Source organism: Capricornis sumatraensis, chromosome 3 (genome assembly GCF_032405125.1).
Source record: "Capricornis sumatraensis isolate serow.1 chromosome 3, serow.2, whole genome shotgun sequence".
NCBI classification, from domain to species: domain Eukaryota; kingdom Metazoa; phylum Chordata; class Mammalia; order Artiodactyla; family Bovidae; genus Capricornis; species Capricornis sumatraensis.
In genome coordinates, this window is record NC_091071.1 from 63,786,910 (window position 1) to 63,803,809 (window position 16,900).

At 37.8% G+C, this 16,900-nt stretch overlaps 1 protein-coding gene across 1 annotated transcript in view; it reads right to left on the minus strand.

Annotated features, from left to right (window-relative positions):
• Positions 1 to 3,280: 3,280 nt before the first annotated feature.
• The window catches only part of AGPS (alkylglycerone phosphate synthase), a 133,780-nt gene continuing 120,160 nt past the window's right edge, over positions 3,281 to 16,900 (minus strand). Inside the window, exon 20 of the mRNA XM_068967169.1 lies at positions 3,281 to 8,284. Coding sequence (XP_068823270.1) covers positions 8,163 to 8,284 — 122 coding nt within the window. The 3' untranslated portion in view covers positions 3,281 to 8,162. The remainder of the gene's footprint in view (positions 8,285 to 16,900) is intronic.

Sequence of the window (16,900 nt, forward strand, 5' to 3'; positions counted from 1 at the left end):
CACAGTGGTGAAGTATCTTTCTGCCAATGCAGGAAATGCAGGTTTGATCCCTTGGAGAAGCAAATGGCAAAACACTCCATTATTCTTGCCTGAAAAATTCCATGGACAGAGGAGCCTGGCAGGCCACAGTCCATGGGGTCGCAAAGAGTCAGACATGACTGCGTGACTGAGCAAACCTCAATTATTTCACTGGCAAAAGAAGGACAATACCAGCCACTTTACAGGGCTGTTGTGACTACAATCAGAACTTCTTGTCTAGGGTTAAGTGCCCAGCAGTGTCTGGCTAATAAGGGGTAACTTAAAAAGTTATTAATGCAATAATCAATTCTAGGGTAGTACATCCTAAGTCGCTTTAGTCATGTCTGACTCTGTGACTCTATGGACCATAGCCCATCAGGCTCTTCTGTCCATGAGATTCTCCAGGCAAGAATACTGGAGTGGGTTGCCATGCCCTCCGTCAGGGGATCTTCCTGACCCAGGGATTGAACTCATGTCTTTTATGTCCCCTGCACTGATAGGTGGGTTCTTCACCACTAAAGACATCTAGTGTTTATAATAGAGAGACTCAATTAGAATCTGGAGAAGGCAATGGCACCCCACTCCAGTACTCTTGCCTGGTAAATCCCATGGACGGAGGAGCCTGGTAGGCTGCAGTCCATGGGGTCACGAAGAGTGGGACATGACCGAGCGACTTCACTTTCACTTTCATGCATTGGAGAAGGAAATGGCAACCCACTTCAGTGTTCCTGCCTGGAGACTCCCAGGGACGGGGGAGCCTGGTGGGCTGCCATCTATGGGGTCGCACAGAATCGGACACAATTGAAGCGACTTAGCAGCAGCAACAGCAGCAATTAGAATTACTCAGACTCAGTCAGAAGGGACATCAGAGATTTTTATTTTACAAAAGATATTAGGCCCAATTAGGAAAAGTGACTTGTAGCTGGCAGATAAAAATTGAGCATCTACACAATTTCCAGACTAGAATACTTTCTGGTGTGTTCTTAGACTTAGAACTCTAACTTCTCCTAAATTATTTTATAGCTTATAGCGCGACACATTTCAGTCATTTAAAAAAACTACCTTTCCAGCTCTACTGTGGGGCACAATAAGGTACAAAGGGTGTAGCAGAACTTTAGAACGGATTTAGAGGTTTCCATCAGCCAATACTACACCCAATCAACAGACATCAGAAAATGCAGCACAAGTTGAGTTTACAAGTATACTGAAAAAGAAAGAGGCCCCTGAGGGCAAACACAGGCAAAAGTAAATGTGATAGCAGTAAGACCCCATTTGTTTTTCTGATAGGGTAGCACAGGAAAACTGGAGCAGTAAGGTTTATCAAAGGATTTCAGTCTGGCACCTGGAGATTTAAATCAAGTAGATGTAACCGCATGTTTAGTGTCTGTCTGGCATAAACGTTGATTCACTGAAAGAAAGCCTATTTGTTGACAAAATGCAAAAAAGAGGTGAACAACAACATGCTAAGTGGAAATGCTAGCGCCCTGACTCTTGAACGCTTTTTCCTGGATGTGTTATTGGGCAGGCCCTGGCTATGAGTTCCACAGACCTGCCATTACTTGGATGGGAATCCAGGACAGTGCATGTCTCAATTCTACTGCTGTCCCAAAGCTGGATGGGGCAAACAATATTCCTTGTAAGAGCCAAGAATCTAAAATTTTGAAAATCTGCAACTAAATAGAGCAAGACACAGATTTTAGTAAGAATAGATATAAGTAATGAGGCTTTATATATATATTAAAATAATCAGCCTCCATGGAGATGTGGCCAAAATGGAACATGCAGAAAAGACAAACTATTAAATTCAAGGTCAGTGTGAGGTGCCAGGGCAAGGTCCAGCGCAGACGCATGAGTGACTAAAAAATATCGGAACAAGGAATAAGGAAATCACTGGAACTATTCTGGAACATGTAGGCCTTGACACCTCATTTTAAGAACATCAAGTAGGCATATATGGAGACAGATAGGGGTCTAGAAGTGACAGGATCAACAGCTGACTGAAAAAGTCTAGGGGAACATGAGCGGTCTTTAAATATCTGAAGAGCTGCCCTGCAACAGAGCAACAGCACAATCTTTACGAGTAGATAAGACAGAAGTCACATTAATGGACCGAAGGACACAGATTTTGGTCTAATAGGCAAAAACCTATGAATTCTGGAAGATTTCAGAAATGGGGAAAAGGCTTGCTAGAAAGGCAATAAATTCCCATGTGGTCACAGCAAATGTTCAGGAGGACAAGGTTATCTGTTTGTGGCCTGGGGGGATGGAAAGGTTTGGTAGCAATTATGTTTGACCAAAAGTAAGACGAGATGATTTCTAAGGTTCATTCAGACTGAGCCTTATACGAGCCACGTAGAAAACTGCTTTAACTAACTATAACTAACTTATAAGGGCTATAATCTTGAAATGTATCAAGACCGGGTTTAACAGGTTCAATCCCTAGTTATTTCAGAGGCCACACAGCTCCAACCTTCCCTCCAGTGTGGGAACCACAGGCAGGGACAAATCAGCATCTGTTCACTGGTCATTCACTACTGGAGAGACTACTTACAGGAACAGACTGTGTCATTCTCGGAGGATAGCATGAAGCTGTCAACAAAGATTAAATGAAATCAACAAGAACAAAGCAACAATTTCTGTAACAATGAGTGGTTTGGGTATTGTTTTATTATTTTTTCCCCAGCACATCTTAAAAATCACACATGGGCATTTACTTATAGAACAGTACAGTCTAGGAAAAGCAGTAAAAGGAGAATCCAAACATACACTGAAAGCACAGTAAACAGACTGTGTTGAGCCCTTTGGAAAACAGTATGGCTCAGTATGAACTGACAAAGCTACGCTGGAGTCCCTTAGCAATTTTCCTTCCCACTACATATCCACTTTGCAGACTATTAGTGTAAAGAGAAGAACTGTTTGTACGCATTAGTTACAGCAGTATAATGGCTTACATACAAGTGCTTACCCACGTGTAGTTCCCAAAAGGTGACTACAGTACTGGCAGGAAAGATGCACTGCCTTGGAGGAAGACTCGGGATAAGACATTATTCAAGTCAAGTTGTATCAGAGCCAAAGTATTTCACAGGCTTAGCAAAAAAAGGACAAAAATTAGGAAACATAACCTACACATATTTCTCATAAGATTTATCATTGTTCAGAAACAGAAATATTTATTACTCTGAAGGCACCATCACACAAAAAAGGACTGACACACAACGGAAGGAATAGGAACCCCAACCCCCCTCCCCCACTCCAGGCTCTGCTCCTCAGGGAGCTGTGCGAGCAAACAGCTAAAATGTGTAGTGGGCGTCTCCACGACACAGTGAGTATGCCACGTCCACCGAGCCACATCTTAGGGCGACTAAGTTGGGACAGTAGGAATGAAAACGCAAGAAAGTACATGTAAATCCCACTGACTGACTAGGTGTACTTAAGAGTACAGGTCTACCACACAATTAGTTAAATATGCAAGAATAGGTGATTGAAACCAACACCGTGGAAGGGATCTTCCATGTTTCTACATACAACTACTTAATTCCTGATGTGTTTTCGAAGAGGAATAGCTTTGAACTGCTACACAAGCTCTGTCTTTAAAGACTAATCCTCTCCCACTCATTTTAAATAATGGCTATTTCATGGGAGGGGAAAAAAAAATCCCAACAAGGCACTGTACGCTTTGGGGGAATATTCTTTAAATAGCTCAAAAAAATAATTATTTATAGAAACTGTATACCAGCACACGTGCTTCATGTCTTTTTTGGATATGTGAACAAGACTGCTTTAGTGGTTAAACAACAGGTTTCATCATAGGGTGCTCACAAAAAACACTATCAACAATAAGATGCCTTAAAAACATGTACATATGCTACTTAGAAACCCACACTAAAACATTTGTTTCCTTTCTCTCTCTCTCTCTCTCATTTGGAAGTTCAGAGTATTTGAAAAATGTTTTTAATGATACTTAATGTATTATCTTGTTCCTTGTGGGGAAAAAATGTATAAAGTAAACTCCTTAGGGAAGCAAAAAGAAATCTTTTCATGCTCACAGAATTAAAGTTACTTAATTCTATGATGGTTCTTTGGCTTCAGTGGTCCTTACTCACGTTTCTTAAGAATTGTTGTGGTTAGAAGAGCACAAAAGTGCTCATTCTTTGAGGATCTTCCAAAGTTCAAATGGGAATGCTTCAGGTTCACAGGAAACTAAACACCTCCTAGGAATATAACATTGATTTAAAATAATTAGAGAGTAATAAAACCTAGCTAACAATATACTCAGCTATAAATCCAAAAGGATTTAGTGATATTTAGGTTGTACTTGATTATGTTTCATTAATAAAATTATAAAAATTTTCTTTCCAAATTAGTGGAAATATGAAGATGAAGAACTAAAATCGAAAGACAAACCCAGTTGCAAACAGAAGAACAAACACCTTCATACTCCCCTTGAAGAAAAAAATCTCTTAGACCCAGGTCCATTTTATTAATAATATAAGTTTCTATAATCTGGTGACATTACAGGTAGCTTTTACAGTTATATTTCATACTAAAGACAAACAGTTGGCTTAGGGAGAAGAAAGCTGAGTAACTTACATACTTTATGTCACACACTGTATTTCAATAGTTTAAAACAATCTTTTATACTTCCTGGATTTCGGCATCAATGTATATGAAATTAGTAAGAATTAAACACATATATTGACAGGTGGCTCATTTGGGAATGTGAAGACTTTAAGCTTCCAGAACTCGTTAAGCCAAAGGTGGTTCTGGATTCTTCAGAGCTAACCTGGCACTTCTTATTTTTGGCTTTTCACACACCATGAGCTAAACCCTAATTAAAACTAAAGTTGCTAAAGATTAAGTGGTAACAAAAAGTTATTAAAGCTGTCTTTAACTCCTGTCTTAGTGCTTCTGAAAATGTAGATATGCTTTCCACAGAATTCCACCTTGGTTGCTTCAAGCACCCACATATGTAGTTTATGCATCGATGCATAATAAATATTTGTGTCCTATGTTTACATAGAATAAATGCTCAACCAAACTCAGCCCATTGGAGCAGCTGAGGTTATAGGCTTCAGCCTGGGACCACAGGGCTTTTCTGATCAACTATAGTTAGGAAGTAGAAAATATAAAAGAATATGACAGCAGAAAATCACTGGAGCCAACATGCAAAAGTCATTTTAAAAAATGCAAGCTAGGACTTACTTAGCAGTTACTAAAGGGATATTCTGAAAGAGGTTTTCTTGTAACCATCTGTATCTGGTTTAATACACACACTGACAGAAGCTCATCCTTCATTGTATTTTTGTTTTCCAAAATACATCAACATAGCTATGTATACCAGAAGGCTTCCAGCGTCATAATTAGCTTTTAGGTAAGAGTACTATTTAAGAAGAAAACTCCCAATTCCTCAACACAAGAAAGAAGTTAATCCTCTTTCTTTGTGGTAAAATGCTGGGCACAATAAACATGTGACTTTTGCAATTCTAACTAAAACTAAAAAAGCTCATGTTACTTAGTATAATAAACTCACTTATACATGGTAAAGTGCACCAAACATTAAGGCAACCATTTCTCTAAGGGTCAACAGAGCTTGTTCATACTGAGTCCTTAGTATTCAATGCCATTTCTCACTAGCAGCAATTCCTATTCCCACTAAAACGCCAACTCAAATGTGACATCATCAAATAAAATATTAGAAGTAAGACTAATTTTAGAAAGACAAATCAATGTTATACAGTCCTGAAAACCGAACAGGCTACATAAATAAACTTATTCAAGCCTCACATAAGCAACATCCCCTGGCTTTAACTTTTATGAAGCCATTTTCAGATATTCCAGAAACAGGAGGCAAGGTTTTAAGTGCTTCTGTGTGTATACAAGAACTCAACTCTCTGCAGACACTAAGTATATGCTCAGGCACCTCTCAGTAGCAGGAGTGTGGAAGCAGAGAAAGGCTTTCTGATTTACTAAATCAGAATGAAACAGTACTGATAAGTGTTCATGTGTTTCAAACTCATCCCTGTAGAAATGATTCAAACTACAAAATGCAGTCATCACTACAAAACCAAGGTTGGGGAGTCAGGCATGCATGGGAGAAGAAAAACAAAAGCATAAATCACTAATTTCCATAAGGTTCATGTAGAATAGTGAACCAACAATTTCAGGTGTTACATTTCCTAATTCTGAGGTTGCTGAAACCTGAACTCCCTGGGAAAGAATGTTATAACAACCACGTGCAAAGGAATGGATCTGCTTATGAATCTATGTTTTATTGTAAAAATATTACTCAGAAACATGTATACATATCAGTGAGATATTAGTACTGTATTAAATTTTACATTTTGATCACCAATTAGAGAAATTAGTTTCATGAATAGATGCATTTTATAAAGCTGAGATTCTTATAACCCTAGAAGCAAGTGTTAATTTCCTCATCAGGTATCCAACTATTTCAGATACCAAGGGCTTGAAGTAAAGATCTGCTGGAAATTTTATAATTAAAAATAAATCACCAATGAAGAGAGGCAGCATTTAATAAATAAATATTTTGTTTTTGTTAAACTAATAGTTCAATTTTATTTGCTTACAGATTTTAAGTTTATTAGTTTGAAGCCAATTTTGTTAAAAATTATTTATCATTTTGAAGTCTTAAAAATATCACTTTGTCCATTTTAGATTTTCACTTTTCTGGTTAAGGCTACTTCAGATATAAAAGGTATCAAACTGCCCAAAAATACTTTGGAGCTGCTGCTACATAAACAGACAGTGTGTCCTTTTAAAGGATTGTCTGCATTTTGACTTACATTAGCTGATCAAATATTAATTTTAAAAAAATTATCAAAAGTTAGGTATCACATCAATAAAAGAATCCATCTCAAAATGTGAATCATGAACCTTAACAGTGATTCAAAGTAACTATTTATTTTAATATGTAGGTTTGAATGTAAAAATGTTTGCTATATGTGGTTAATGTTCTATTATTTAAGAAATATGATATTTCAAACATTTTATTATGGCATGTGTATTAATAACTACTGTTTTAAAAATTTAGGTTAAACCAGTAATTCAAAAAAGGCATTAGACCATTATTAAAAACTAAATTGAAACTTTACTTTTATATGGAAATTTTTCATGTTGTTTGGGCTAATTTTTTTACAAAAAGTTTTTTCTCATTAAAACTATTGAGGTTTTCATATTTCAGTAGCTGAATGATGACTGCGTTTCTTTAGCCAAACAATTCTTTGAACGGGAGACATTCAGTGTAAGGAGTCTTCCTCTTCTGCTCCTGTTGCAGCTTCTTCTGCATCTCAGCAACAAGAATGCGAAATGAGAAACATCAGTACTCTAAATTGAATAGAGGCATTTCTTTCATGGTAAACCTTTTCTTCACATACAATGAATGAGACATCGGCCTTCCTTATAAAACATATAAAGAATGAATTAGGATATAACCATGCGTTTTCTCAGTGATACAAATTCAACTCATACCTCAGTAGAAACAGAAATATGGAGAACAAAAGATGTCCCCTGACAGAATACATCATCCTAATGATTTAAGGTTTCATAACTGGATACTAATTTCAAATAAAAATGTAGGCCAAGCATGTTACAGAACTAGAGGCATCCTAAGTAAGAGGTTGCCTATACTCTTCCGTGAGTATTCTCCCTTAATGGCCTACTCACACTAGTAACGCTCTCTTAAAAAAACATACATGTATGTAACTGCTCAGTGGAATCCTTCCCTACATAGCTGCTTCCCAGAAAATTTCTTTTAAAAAGGGGGCTAGAGAAACAATAGATGACACCAAAATCTGCCTTTGTTCCCCAAGAAGAAACATCAATACAAAACAGCTGGCAGCATCCTCCTCTGAAATAACAACTGGGAGCCAGCCTTGTGCTGCCTGACTGAAATTTGAAATGACAACCAGTTGGCTGTAAACTAATGCACCTACAATGAGAGAGATTTAGGAATACCATCTGTCAATCCATAGATGCAGAAACAAAACAAACCACAGAATGAAACAAACTTATTTTAAACCAACAAACAAATGCAGCTGAAATAAAGTCCATGATATATTTGATTACTGGTATAACCATAAAGACTTAAGATAAAAGTGACGTTTTTCTTAGCAATAGTAATGGATTTATAAAAGGTTTCTGTTTCCAAAGATGTTATTGGGGTCCACATATTCCTTGACAGACTTCAGCATCCCAAAGCCGACATCAGAGATACTTTCCTTTAGCCACTGCTTCCGTAACTTGCCCACTGAAAAAACAAAATCAAAAATGCTTCAATATACACTATGATGCTGGAAAGCAATCAATCTTGCGACCATGAATGAACAAACACTGTGTGATAAATGCTTTTATTCAAAAATGAGAAATGTTTTGCTTTATTTGATTTATTGAGCCCACCAGACTATCAAGCTCATTAAGCCCAATGTATTCCCAGGGGAAGCCTGTGCTTCACAGTATCTCCTTTCTCTGCAGACTATAAAATGGAGATGGAGGAAGCTTGGACTGAGATTATGGCCCATTTTACAAATAACAAAATGAGAAAAACATGCGTTTCAAAAGAACCCACCTCTGGTCTTTACCAAAACATGCCAAAGTTTCAGAGAAAATAAAATTAACTAAAGAAAACACATCCAGATGATTTTTTGGGGGGGTGTATACTAGAGCAAAACTGACAAGATATATATATCGATAAAATATTCTGAGAACAACAAAATCGTTTAAAAAATTGAAAAAATCTGAACTTTGGGCCTAAGAAAAAAATCTGGTTATGAAGCTTTCCATTTGCATTTTCTTTCCATCTGACTTTATAATAAATTTGTATGTTCAAATAATGGTTATTTTTCTTCCTGTTGTTTTTCCAGAACTAGAGTTTTTTTAGTCACTGAATAAATCAAATACACTGAATAAATCAAAAACCATTTTAAATATAATTATCAGATTTTACATACTATGTTTCCCTTCTTGTTTTCTAAGTCCTGCTAATTTATTCTGAGACTAACGACTATAACAGCAGCATAAATTATATTTTAGAAGGCATTCAATGAAAAACATAATCTTTTCTAAGTAGAACTTTTGTAAGAAAGGATATGTACTTAATCTATAAAAGAATTCTGAAACATCAACTTGCTGTGGCATTAAAAGGCAAAGCAAGATGTTGACTTATCTGTAGAAAAACGGATAAACCTTATTTATGGCTAGAATTATTTGTGGTCAGTACTTGTCAAATGTATTATTGCAATAATTGAATTCAAATGGTCATTTTCCACAAATGTTCATTAATGATCTAAGTCATCAACAATGATTTAATTGGCAAACTAAAATGGGAAAGCTTCTTTCATTAAAACATTCAGCCTGTCATTCTAAAATGCACTCCCATTTATCAGGCTGCAGTGATACAACATAGTATCTGCCTTTTGGAAATCTTAAATACCATTTTAAGCTCAAATCAAACCATCTTTTCTGTCTAGTTTCCCAGGAAACAATCAATTGTCATTAAAATAATAAATACCATGACATTCTCAGAAAGCAAAATATTCTGCTTGGCTTCTGGAAATAAAAAAGTACTGCTGGTATTAAGATGAGGGAAAATGCTCTACAGCAGGAGAAAAAAAATCTTAAATTCAAAAGAAAAATTCTGTTTAAAAGAGTTTTAAAATCAGAAGCTGAACATACAAATTTCTACTCATGCAATCTCTGCTACCTGAAAGATGTCCTACCAGGTCCCCCTACTGTATCCCTGAGAACTCATCACAATGCCTCAGCCTGAGTTTGCTCATCTGCAAAGGGATTAGAATCTACAAGATCTTTTCACCTCAAATATCCGATGATTTTAACACTTAAAGTTACAAATCAGTTATTTCTAGATTTGCTCCAGGGTATTAAAAAGAAAATAAACCTACTCTGTGAGTGGTAAAAGTGTCATTATTTTAAGCCACCGACACTGAAGCAACTCAGGAGAGTGGGGTGAAAAGCAGTCAATGCCAGTCTTCACTGTTATCTGTAATATAGTTTCACTGAATGTGTCCTGTGGTTATGGATGTAATTGTCCTGAAAAGACTGCAAACAACTGCTCCAACAAGATGGAGCACATTAGAACCTCAGCAGGATGCCCAACAGCTAGCTTGTCTGCCTGGCTTTACACCTCTAGTAATAATGCAATTCCACAAGGAACTGAACCATCGTCTGAGAAGCCACCCAACAGCCATTGCATATTTAATGAAGTCACTCACCAAGCGCTAGAAAACAGAAGGTGCTTGGAGTGCATCATTAGTTCTGTCAGAAGGATAATTTACACATCTATCTTGTCAAATTTTCTATGGTTTATACTTTTACAATAATCAATCTAACATACATTTGATTAGTGAACTAGAAAGTAAAAAAAAAGAAAGAAAGGCAGTACAGGCGGCATGGCTGTGGCCCCTCATAAACATATCTGATAAAAGAATTTAACCCCCTGATGATCTGATGGCAGAGGTCTGTGAGCTTCTTCTGTTAGTGATAAGAAAATTTATACTGAAGTCAGAAATCACAATTTATGCAATTAAAGGGATGAGAAATCTTTTTGGTTTTGCTTAACAATTTAAGTCAACTACACTACAGGATAAATGTACAAATGGAAAATAGAGCTTAAGCAGAAATGCTTACTGAGCATTTATAGTAGAGATTATTGGAAATAGTCTTCATAAAATTCTAGAGAACCTTCTTCTCTGGCTGCCTCAGATGAATTAATAAATTAAAACACAACAATGAAACATCAAAGGCCCTAATCCCGAAGGGGAGATCACACTTGAAAGTAGAAGAGTTTAATTTTTTTAGAGCTAAACAACAGCAATAATAATGCCATTTTATTTTCATTGCTAGGAATTTTAGAAATTAGCTAGTTAAGACTGATCTGGACATATGTAACACATTGTGTGTGCATAACTATACAGTAGCTGCTTAAACATTTACACTCATTTTCAGAAAAGGTAGAAACAACACTCTGTCCTTTATGCAACATGCCATACCTAAAGGGGAGAATGGATGAATGAAAACAGCAAATAACAGATGGTCAAGACTATTTCAACATTTCTTGTATGAATAGCTATCCATGAAAAGGCTTGTGTACATTCATACTACATGAAGTTTATTCCTCTTTCTAGACCGAGATTATCTGATGTGTGGGGGTATTCATGACTACTGACTCAAATACATCCCGTTGACTTCTGATTCTCTAGAAGTATAAACCTAGCTTGAGAGCCAACAGTAGAGCTAGAAAAAGCCAAGCCCACTATTTCTCAACATAAGAAAAAGACCCTGCATGCCACAATTCACATTTTTTCAACGTTCAGAATGCTCAAGTCAGGTATTGAAGAGTCTTAAATATATTTTTAAAGATACAAAAATCATAAGCCAGCCAAATAATAAACATTACAGAAAAATAATGGGAGGAAATTCTTTTTCTGCTTAAGAGTGGAGTTCACTTTTTTAGAATTTCTCATACAGACAGAATAAAATAAATATTTTGTGTTTTTTCCACAATATACAGTACATATTAAAAATTATACTTTTGGAACAGAGAAAATAGAAGCTTTGGGGGATAATCTTTGAAATCATAGGTTCAACAGTCCCCTCTGGATGTTAATAGCTCCAAGAAGGAATACACTTAATATGGAAATCAACAGAAAAGAATGAACTGACCTGTATACAAGGGGGACAGGTAATGGGAGTCCTGTGTGGAATATATGGACACGGTGGCCAGTCTAGCCACCAAAAATTATTTGGAAGGGACAAAAGAATTAGCAGAAACTACCAAATAATCTCATCTTAAAAGGGACACATCTAGTGTCTGCTAGCCAGAATTCTTTTCAGCCAAATTAAAAATTTTTGAATTATGGAGTTGATTATAAGGTTGAAAAGATCTATTATACACTTATGTTTTAAATTATGAAATGGGCTGGACTTTTAGAAGATTACTGAAGCCAAAGCCTAGAATCAGAATTTAGCCAAAGTTAAAAGTACCTAACCATTATTTTAACAACTGTATTTTGAAAGCTCTGGTTTAAGCATCTTTTTACCACTATTCTATAGGTCATTTAAAGAAGAAACTAGATTTAGCTGCTTGTATGAGTGATCTAAGCACTGACTTTGTATAAGATTTCATTAATTCAACCAATCTACTAGTGGATTATGTAAGAAACTAGTGGTAAAGGGACACCGACCCATTGTCAGATGAGGTTCTGGCCCCAAGAAACTTCTGGCTCTTTGGAGAATCTGGTGATTTGATGATGAGGATATTTCTTTGGGAGGCAGTGATATGGGGTAGAAAAGAGGACTTAGCTGTCCATTTGCTTGTACTATAAGGCATTCCTCTGTGTGTGTGTGTGTGTGTGTGTGTGTTGGATTTTGGTACATGTTGAAAGTAAGTAACAGATCTCCAACTGCGGGATACTAACATCCAGCTTTTAAAGACACATGAGATAAGACTATGACTATCCACAATTCTAATTTAATGCTATGCTCAGTCATGTCTGACTCTTTGTAACCCCATGGACTGTAGCCTACCAAGTTCCTCTGGACTGTAGCCCACCAGGATCCTCTGTCCATGGGAATTTTCAGGCAAGAAAAATGATGAAATGGGCTCTTCGGTTAGAAATGGGTTACCACTTCCTCCTCCAGGGAGCTTCCCAACCCAAAGACAGAACCTGCATCTCCTGCAATGGCAGGCGGATTCTCTACCACTGAGGCACCTGGGAAGCCCGATTTAATGTTTCAGTTCAGTTGCTCAGTCGTGTCCGACTCTTTGCGACCCCATGAATCACAGCACGCCAGGCCTCCCTGTCCATCACCAATTCCCGGAGTTCACCCAAACTCACATCCATTGAGTCAGTGATACCATCCAGCCATCTCATCCTCGGTCGTCCCCTTCTCCTCCTGCCCCCAATCCCTCCCAGCATCAGAGTCTTTTCCAATGAGTCAACTCTTCACATGAAGTGGCCAGAGTACTGGAGTTTCAGCTTTAGCATCATTCCTTCTAAAGAAACCCCAGGGCTGATCTCCTTCAGAATGGACTGGTTGGAACTCCTTGCAGTCCAAGGCACTCTCAAGAGTCTTCTCCAACACCACAGTTCAAAAGCATCGATTCTTTGGCTCTCAGCTTTCTTCACAGTCCAGCTCTCACATCCATACATGACCACTGGAAAAACCACAGCCTCGACTAGACGGACCTTTGTTGGCAAACTAATGTCTCTGATTTAATGTTTAGTGCATACTTAAAGTCATGTTTGGTTTCTTTATTAAAGTCATCTGATTTATTTTCTACTACTAATGACACTTCTAATATCAAGATGAAAAATTCATAGATACCAAGGACTTTTAACAAAGCAATTAAAAACTCTGGTATAAGATTCTTTTCTTATTAAATATTTTTAAATGTCATTTTTAACAAAGCAATTAAAAACTCTGGTATAAGATTCTTTTCTTATTAAATATTTTTAAATGTCATTTTTCTCTATGCTAAGGTTTTATCTGTGCAGTTTATAGAGCAGCTCTAAGATCTTACAGATCCTTGAATAGGTTTTTAGAGATTATGAAACAGGAAGAAAATCTGAATGACCAAGATGATAGCAGAACACAAGAGCTGGATTCAATCTGTCTTCAGAACACAATCAAGCGTTAATTCTGCTGTGTCCCCAGAAGATGGATTGACAAGCTCAAACTTTAAACCAAGTGGCAATTAATGCCTATACAACCGAGCTGAAAGCAAGTAAGCAGACCAAATAACATGATAAGGGCAGAAAAGGATAGAAAACATCACATGTTCCTTGAAGGGTCATGTTTTATTCATTTTTGTAGTCCTATTCCATAATACAGGGCTTCTCTGGTGGCTGAGACAGTGAAGAAACTGCTTGCAATGTGGAAGGCCCAGCTTCGATCCCTGGGTCAGAAAGATCCCCTGGAGAAGGGACTCCAGTACTCTTACCTGGAGAATTCCATGGACAGAGGAGCCTGGTGGGCTACAGTCCATGGGGCGGCAAAGAGTTGGACACAACTGAAGGACTAACACTTTCACTTTCCATAATACAGCATATCCACACAGTAAGTAAAAAAAAAAATGTCAGTTAAACTATATTGAACCACAGTTACCTATAAGCCATTTTAGATAAAGAGTAGGGATGCAAATATCCAATCTGGATTTCCTTACTTTCCTTTGGTTTTATCTGCCTTGCATTCTCTACATTCTGACATTATTTCTTAGATATACTCAGGAGTTCTATATTAGCTAAGACAGGAGAAGGAATGTCACAGAACCTCACTCTCTTCCTTCAAATCTCTAGGAGCCTTTGGACTATTTCAACAGTTCTCAACAGAGACAATTTTGCAACACAAGGGACATTTAGGAATGTCTATAGACATTTTTCAGAGAAGGCAATGGCACCCCACTCCAGTACTCTTGCCTAGAAAATCCCATGGATGGAGGAGCCTGGTGGGCTACAGTCCAGGGGGTCACTAAGAGTCAGACACAACTGAGCAACTTCACTTTCACTTTTCACTTTCATGCATTGGAGAAGGAAATGGCAACCCACTCCAGTGTTCTTGCCTTGAGAATCCCAGGGACGGGGGAGCCTCATGGGCTGCTGTCTATGGGGTCGCACAGAGTCGGACACGACTAAAGTGACTTAGCAGCAGCAGAGACATTTTTCGTTGTCATAATTTGGACAATGTTACCAGAATCTAGTGGGTAGAGGCCAGGGATGCTGCTAAACATACTACAATGCATAGGACAGCCCCCACAACAAAGAATTGTCTAGCCAAAATGTCAACAGTGCCAAGATCAGGAAATTTTGGACCATATATTTCCAAAGGTCCATCTCCCAGGAGCCCAAATAATTTCCATAAAAGCAAACATATCTTCACTGCTACAATCAACTCAATTAGAAGTAAATGGCTCCTGCTATTGTAAGGTGACCTTGTTTTAAATTTGAGGCTACTGACCACACTGAGGCTACCAACTCCAGTATTCTGGCCTGGAGAATTTCATAGACTTAGTCCATGGGGTCACAAAGAGTTGGACATGACTGAGTGACTTTCACTTCACCAAACTGAAAGAAATTCTGGAAAAAGTGGTAGAGTAGACAGAAGTTATACTCAGAAAACCTGCCATTAATGACAAATGCTAGTTATTTTAGAACTTAACTCCTAAAGACCTGAATCTAATTTCTACTGAAAAAAATTTTAAGTCATATTTTTGGGCCATTTTCCCAGACAATGTGTGAAAATACATATGAAATAAAGCTTCACAGTACTGCTCAATAGAATTTTCTGTGATGACAGAAATGTTCTGCATCTGCAGTGCTTACCTCAGTGGCTCCTAGCCACATGTGGATATTAAGCACTTGAAAGGTGGCTATTGCAAATGAGGAAATAAATTTTTATTTCATTTTAATTTAAATTTAAATAGCCACAAATACCCTAGTGGTTTTTGTGTTATACAACACAGATTATTAAAAATTAACTTTACCTGAAGTCACTTTTCAGAGAAGGCAATGGCACCCCACTCCAGCACTTTTGCCTGGAAAATCCCATGGACGGAGGAGCCTGGTGGGCCGCAGTCCACGGGCTCGCTAAGAGTCAGGCACGACTGAGCGACTTCACTTTCACTTTTCACTTTCATGCATTGGAGAAGGAAATGGCAACCCACTCCAGTGTTCTTGCCTGGAGAATCCCAGGGACGGGGGAGCCTCGTGGGCTGCCGTCTATGGGGTCACACAGAGTCGGACACAACTGAAGCGACTTAGCAGCAGCAGCAAAGTCACTTTTAACAGATCTTACATTTGAAAATACCTATTAGGATTCATTGCTAATCACCTGAAAAAATAGCTACAAAAAGCTAATGAGTCTATAACAATATAATAATATAGTAGAGGTATTCTGAGATTAGCAAACATCTAGTACTTAAAAGAGTACTATGCTGTGTGCTGTATTTAGTCGCTCAGTCGTGTCCGACTCTTAGCGATCCCACGGACTGTAGCCCGCCAGGTTCCTCTGTCCATGGGAATTCTCCAGACAAGAATACTGGACTGGGTTGCCATGGCCTCCTCCAGGGTATCTTCCCAACCCAGGGACTGAACCCTGCATTGCAGGTCTCCTGCATTGCAGGCAGATTCTTTACCTTCTGAACCACCAGGGAAGCCCACTTAAAAGAGTCTTGGTCATAAAATTGCTAGGGAGAAAGAGTTCTCTTTAGAGGTCCAAAGAGAATTGGTTATTATCCAAGCTACCTATTCCTTCCTAGTGGCTGAAAAAATACATCTGAAGCTGGAAGCTACTACAGGTATACATATAGCACAAGGTAAGAGGTGGCAAACACAATGTTGTCCCTGCCCTCTATCTACGACTGAGCCTCTGTAGCTTGCATGGGGAGGAAGATGTAAGGATCAATACATTCTTACAATAGACTGTCAGCTCTCAAATCTGTCTGTACTGTGACATAGTTGAAATAGTTAAGTAGTTAAATGTTCAACTACATCATGAATTAAATTGGCTTTTAATCTAAGTCTGGTCTTAGAATCTCACTATTTACAACACTGCTTCAGTGGAAAAATATTATATTCAACTTTCAAGTTTTGTGAGAAAAAGCAAATCACAAGAAAGAGCAAAACAAACTTATGCTATCTTATGGTAATCTGATAAAGATTTGATACTGGAAAGGCTATACTCATCCGATAGCTATCAAAAGACCAAAATCACAACCAGCATATTGACACTGATACAGTCGAGATCCAGAACATTTCCATCCCCACAAGGAGCCCTGTGTTGCCTATTTATAGTCACCCCTGTCCTACAGCAACTCATGGAAACCACTGATGTGTTCTGTATTTCTCTA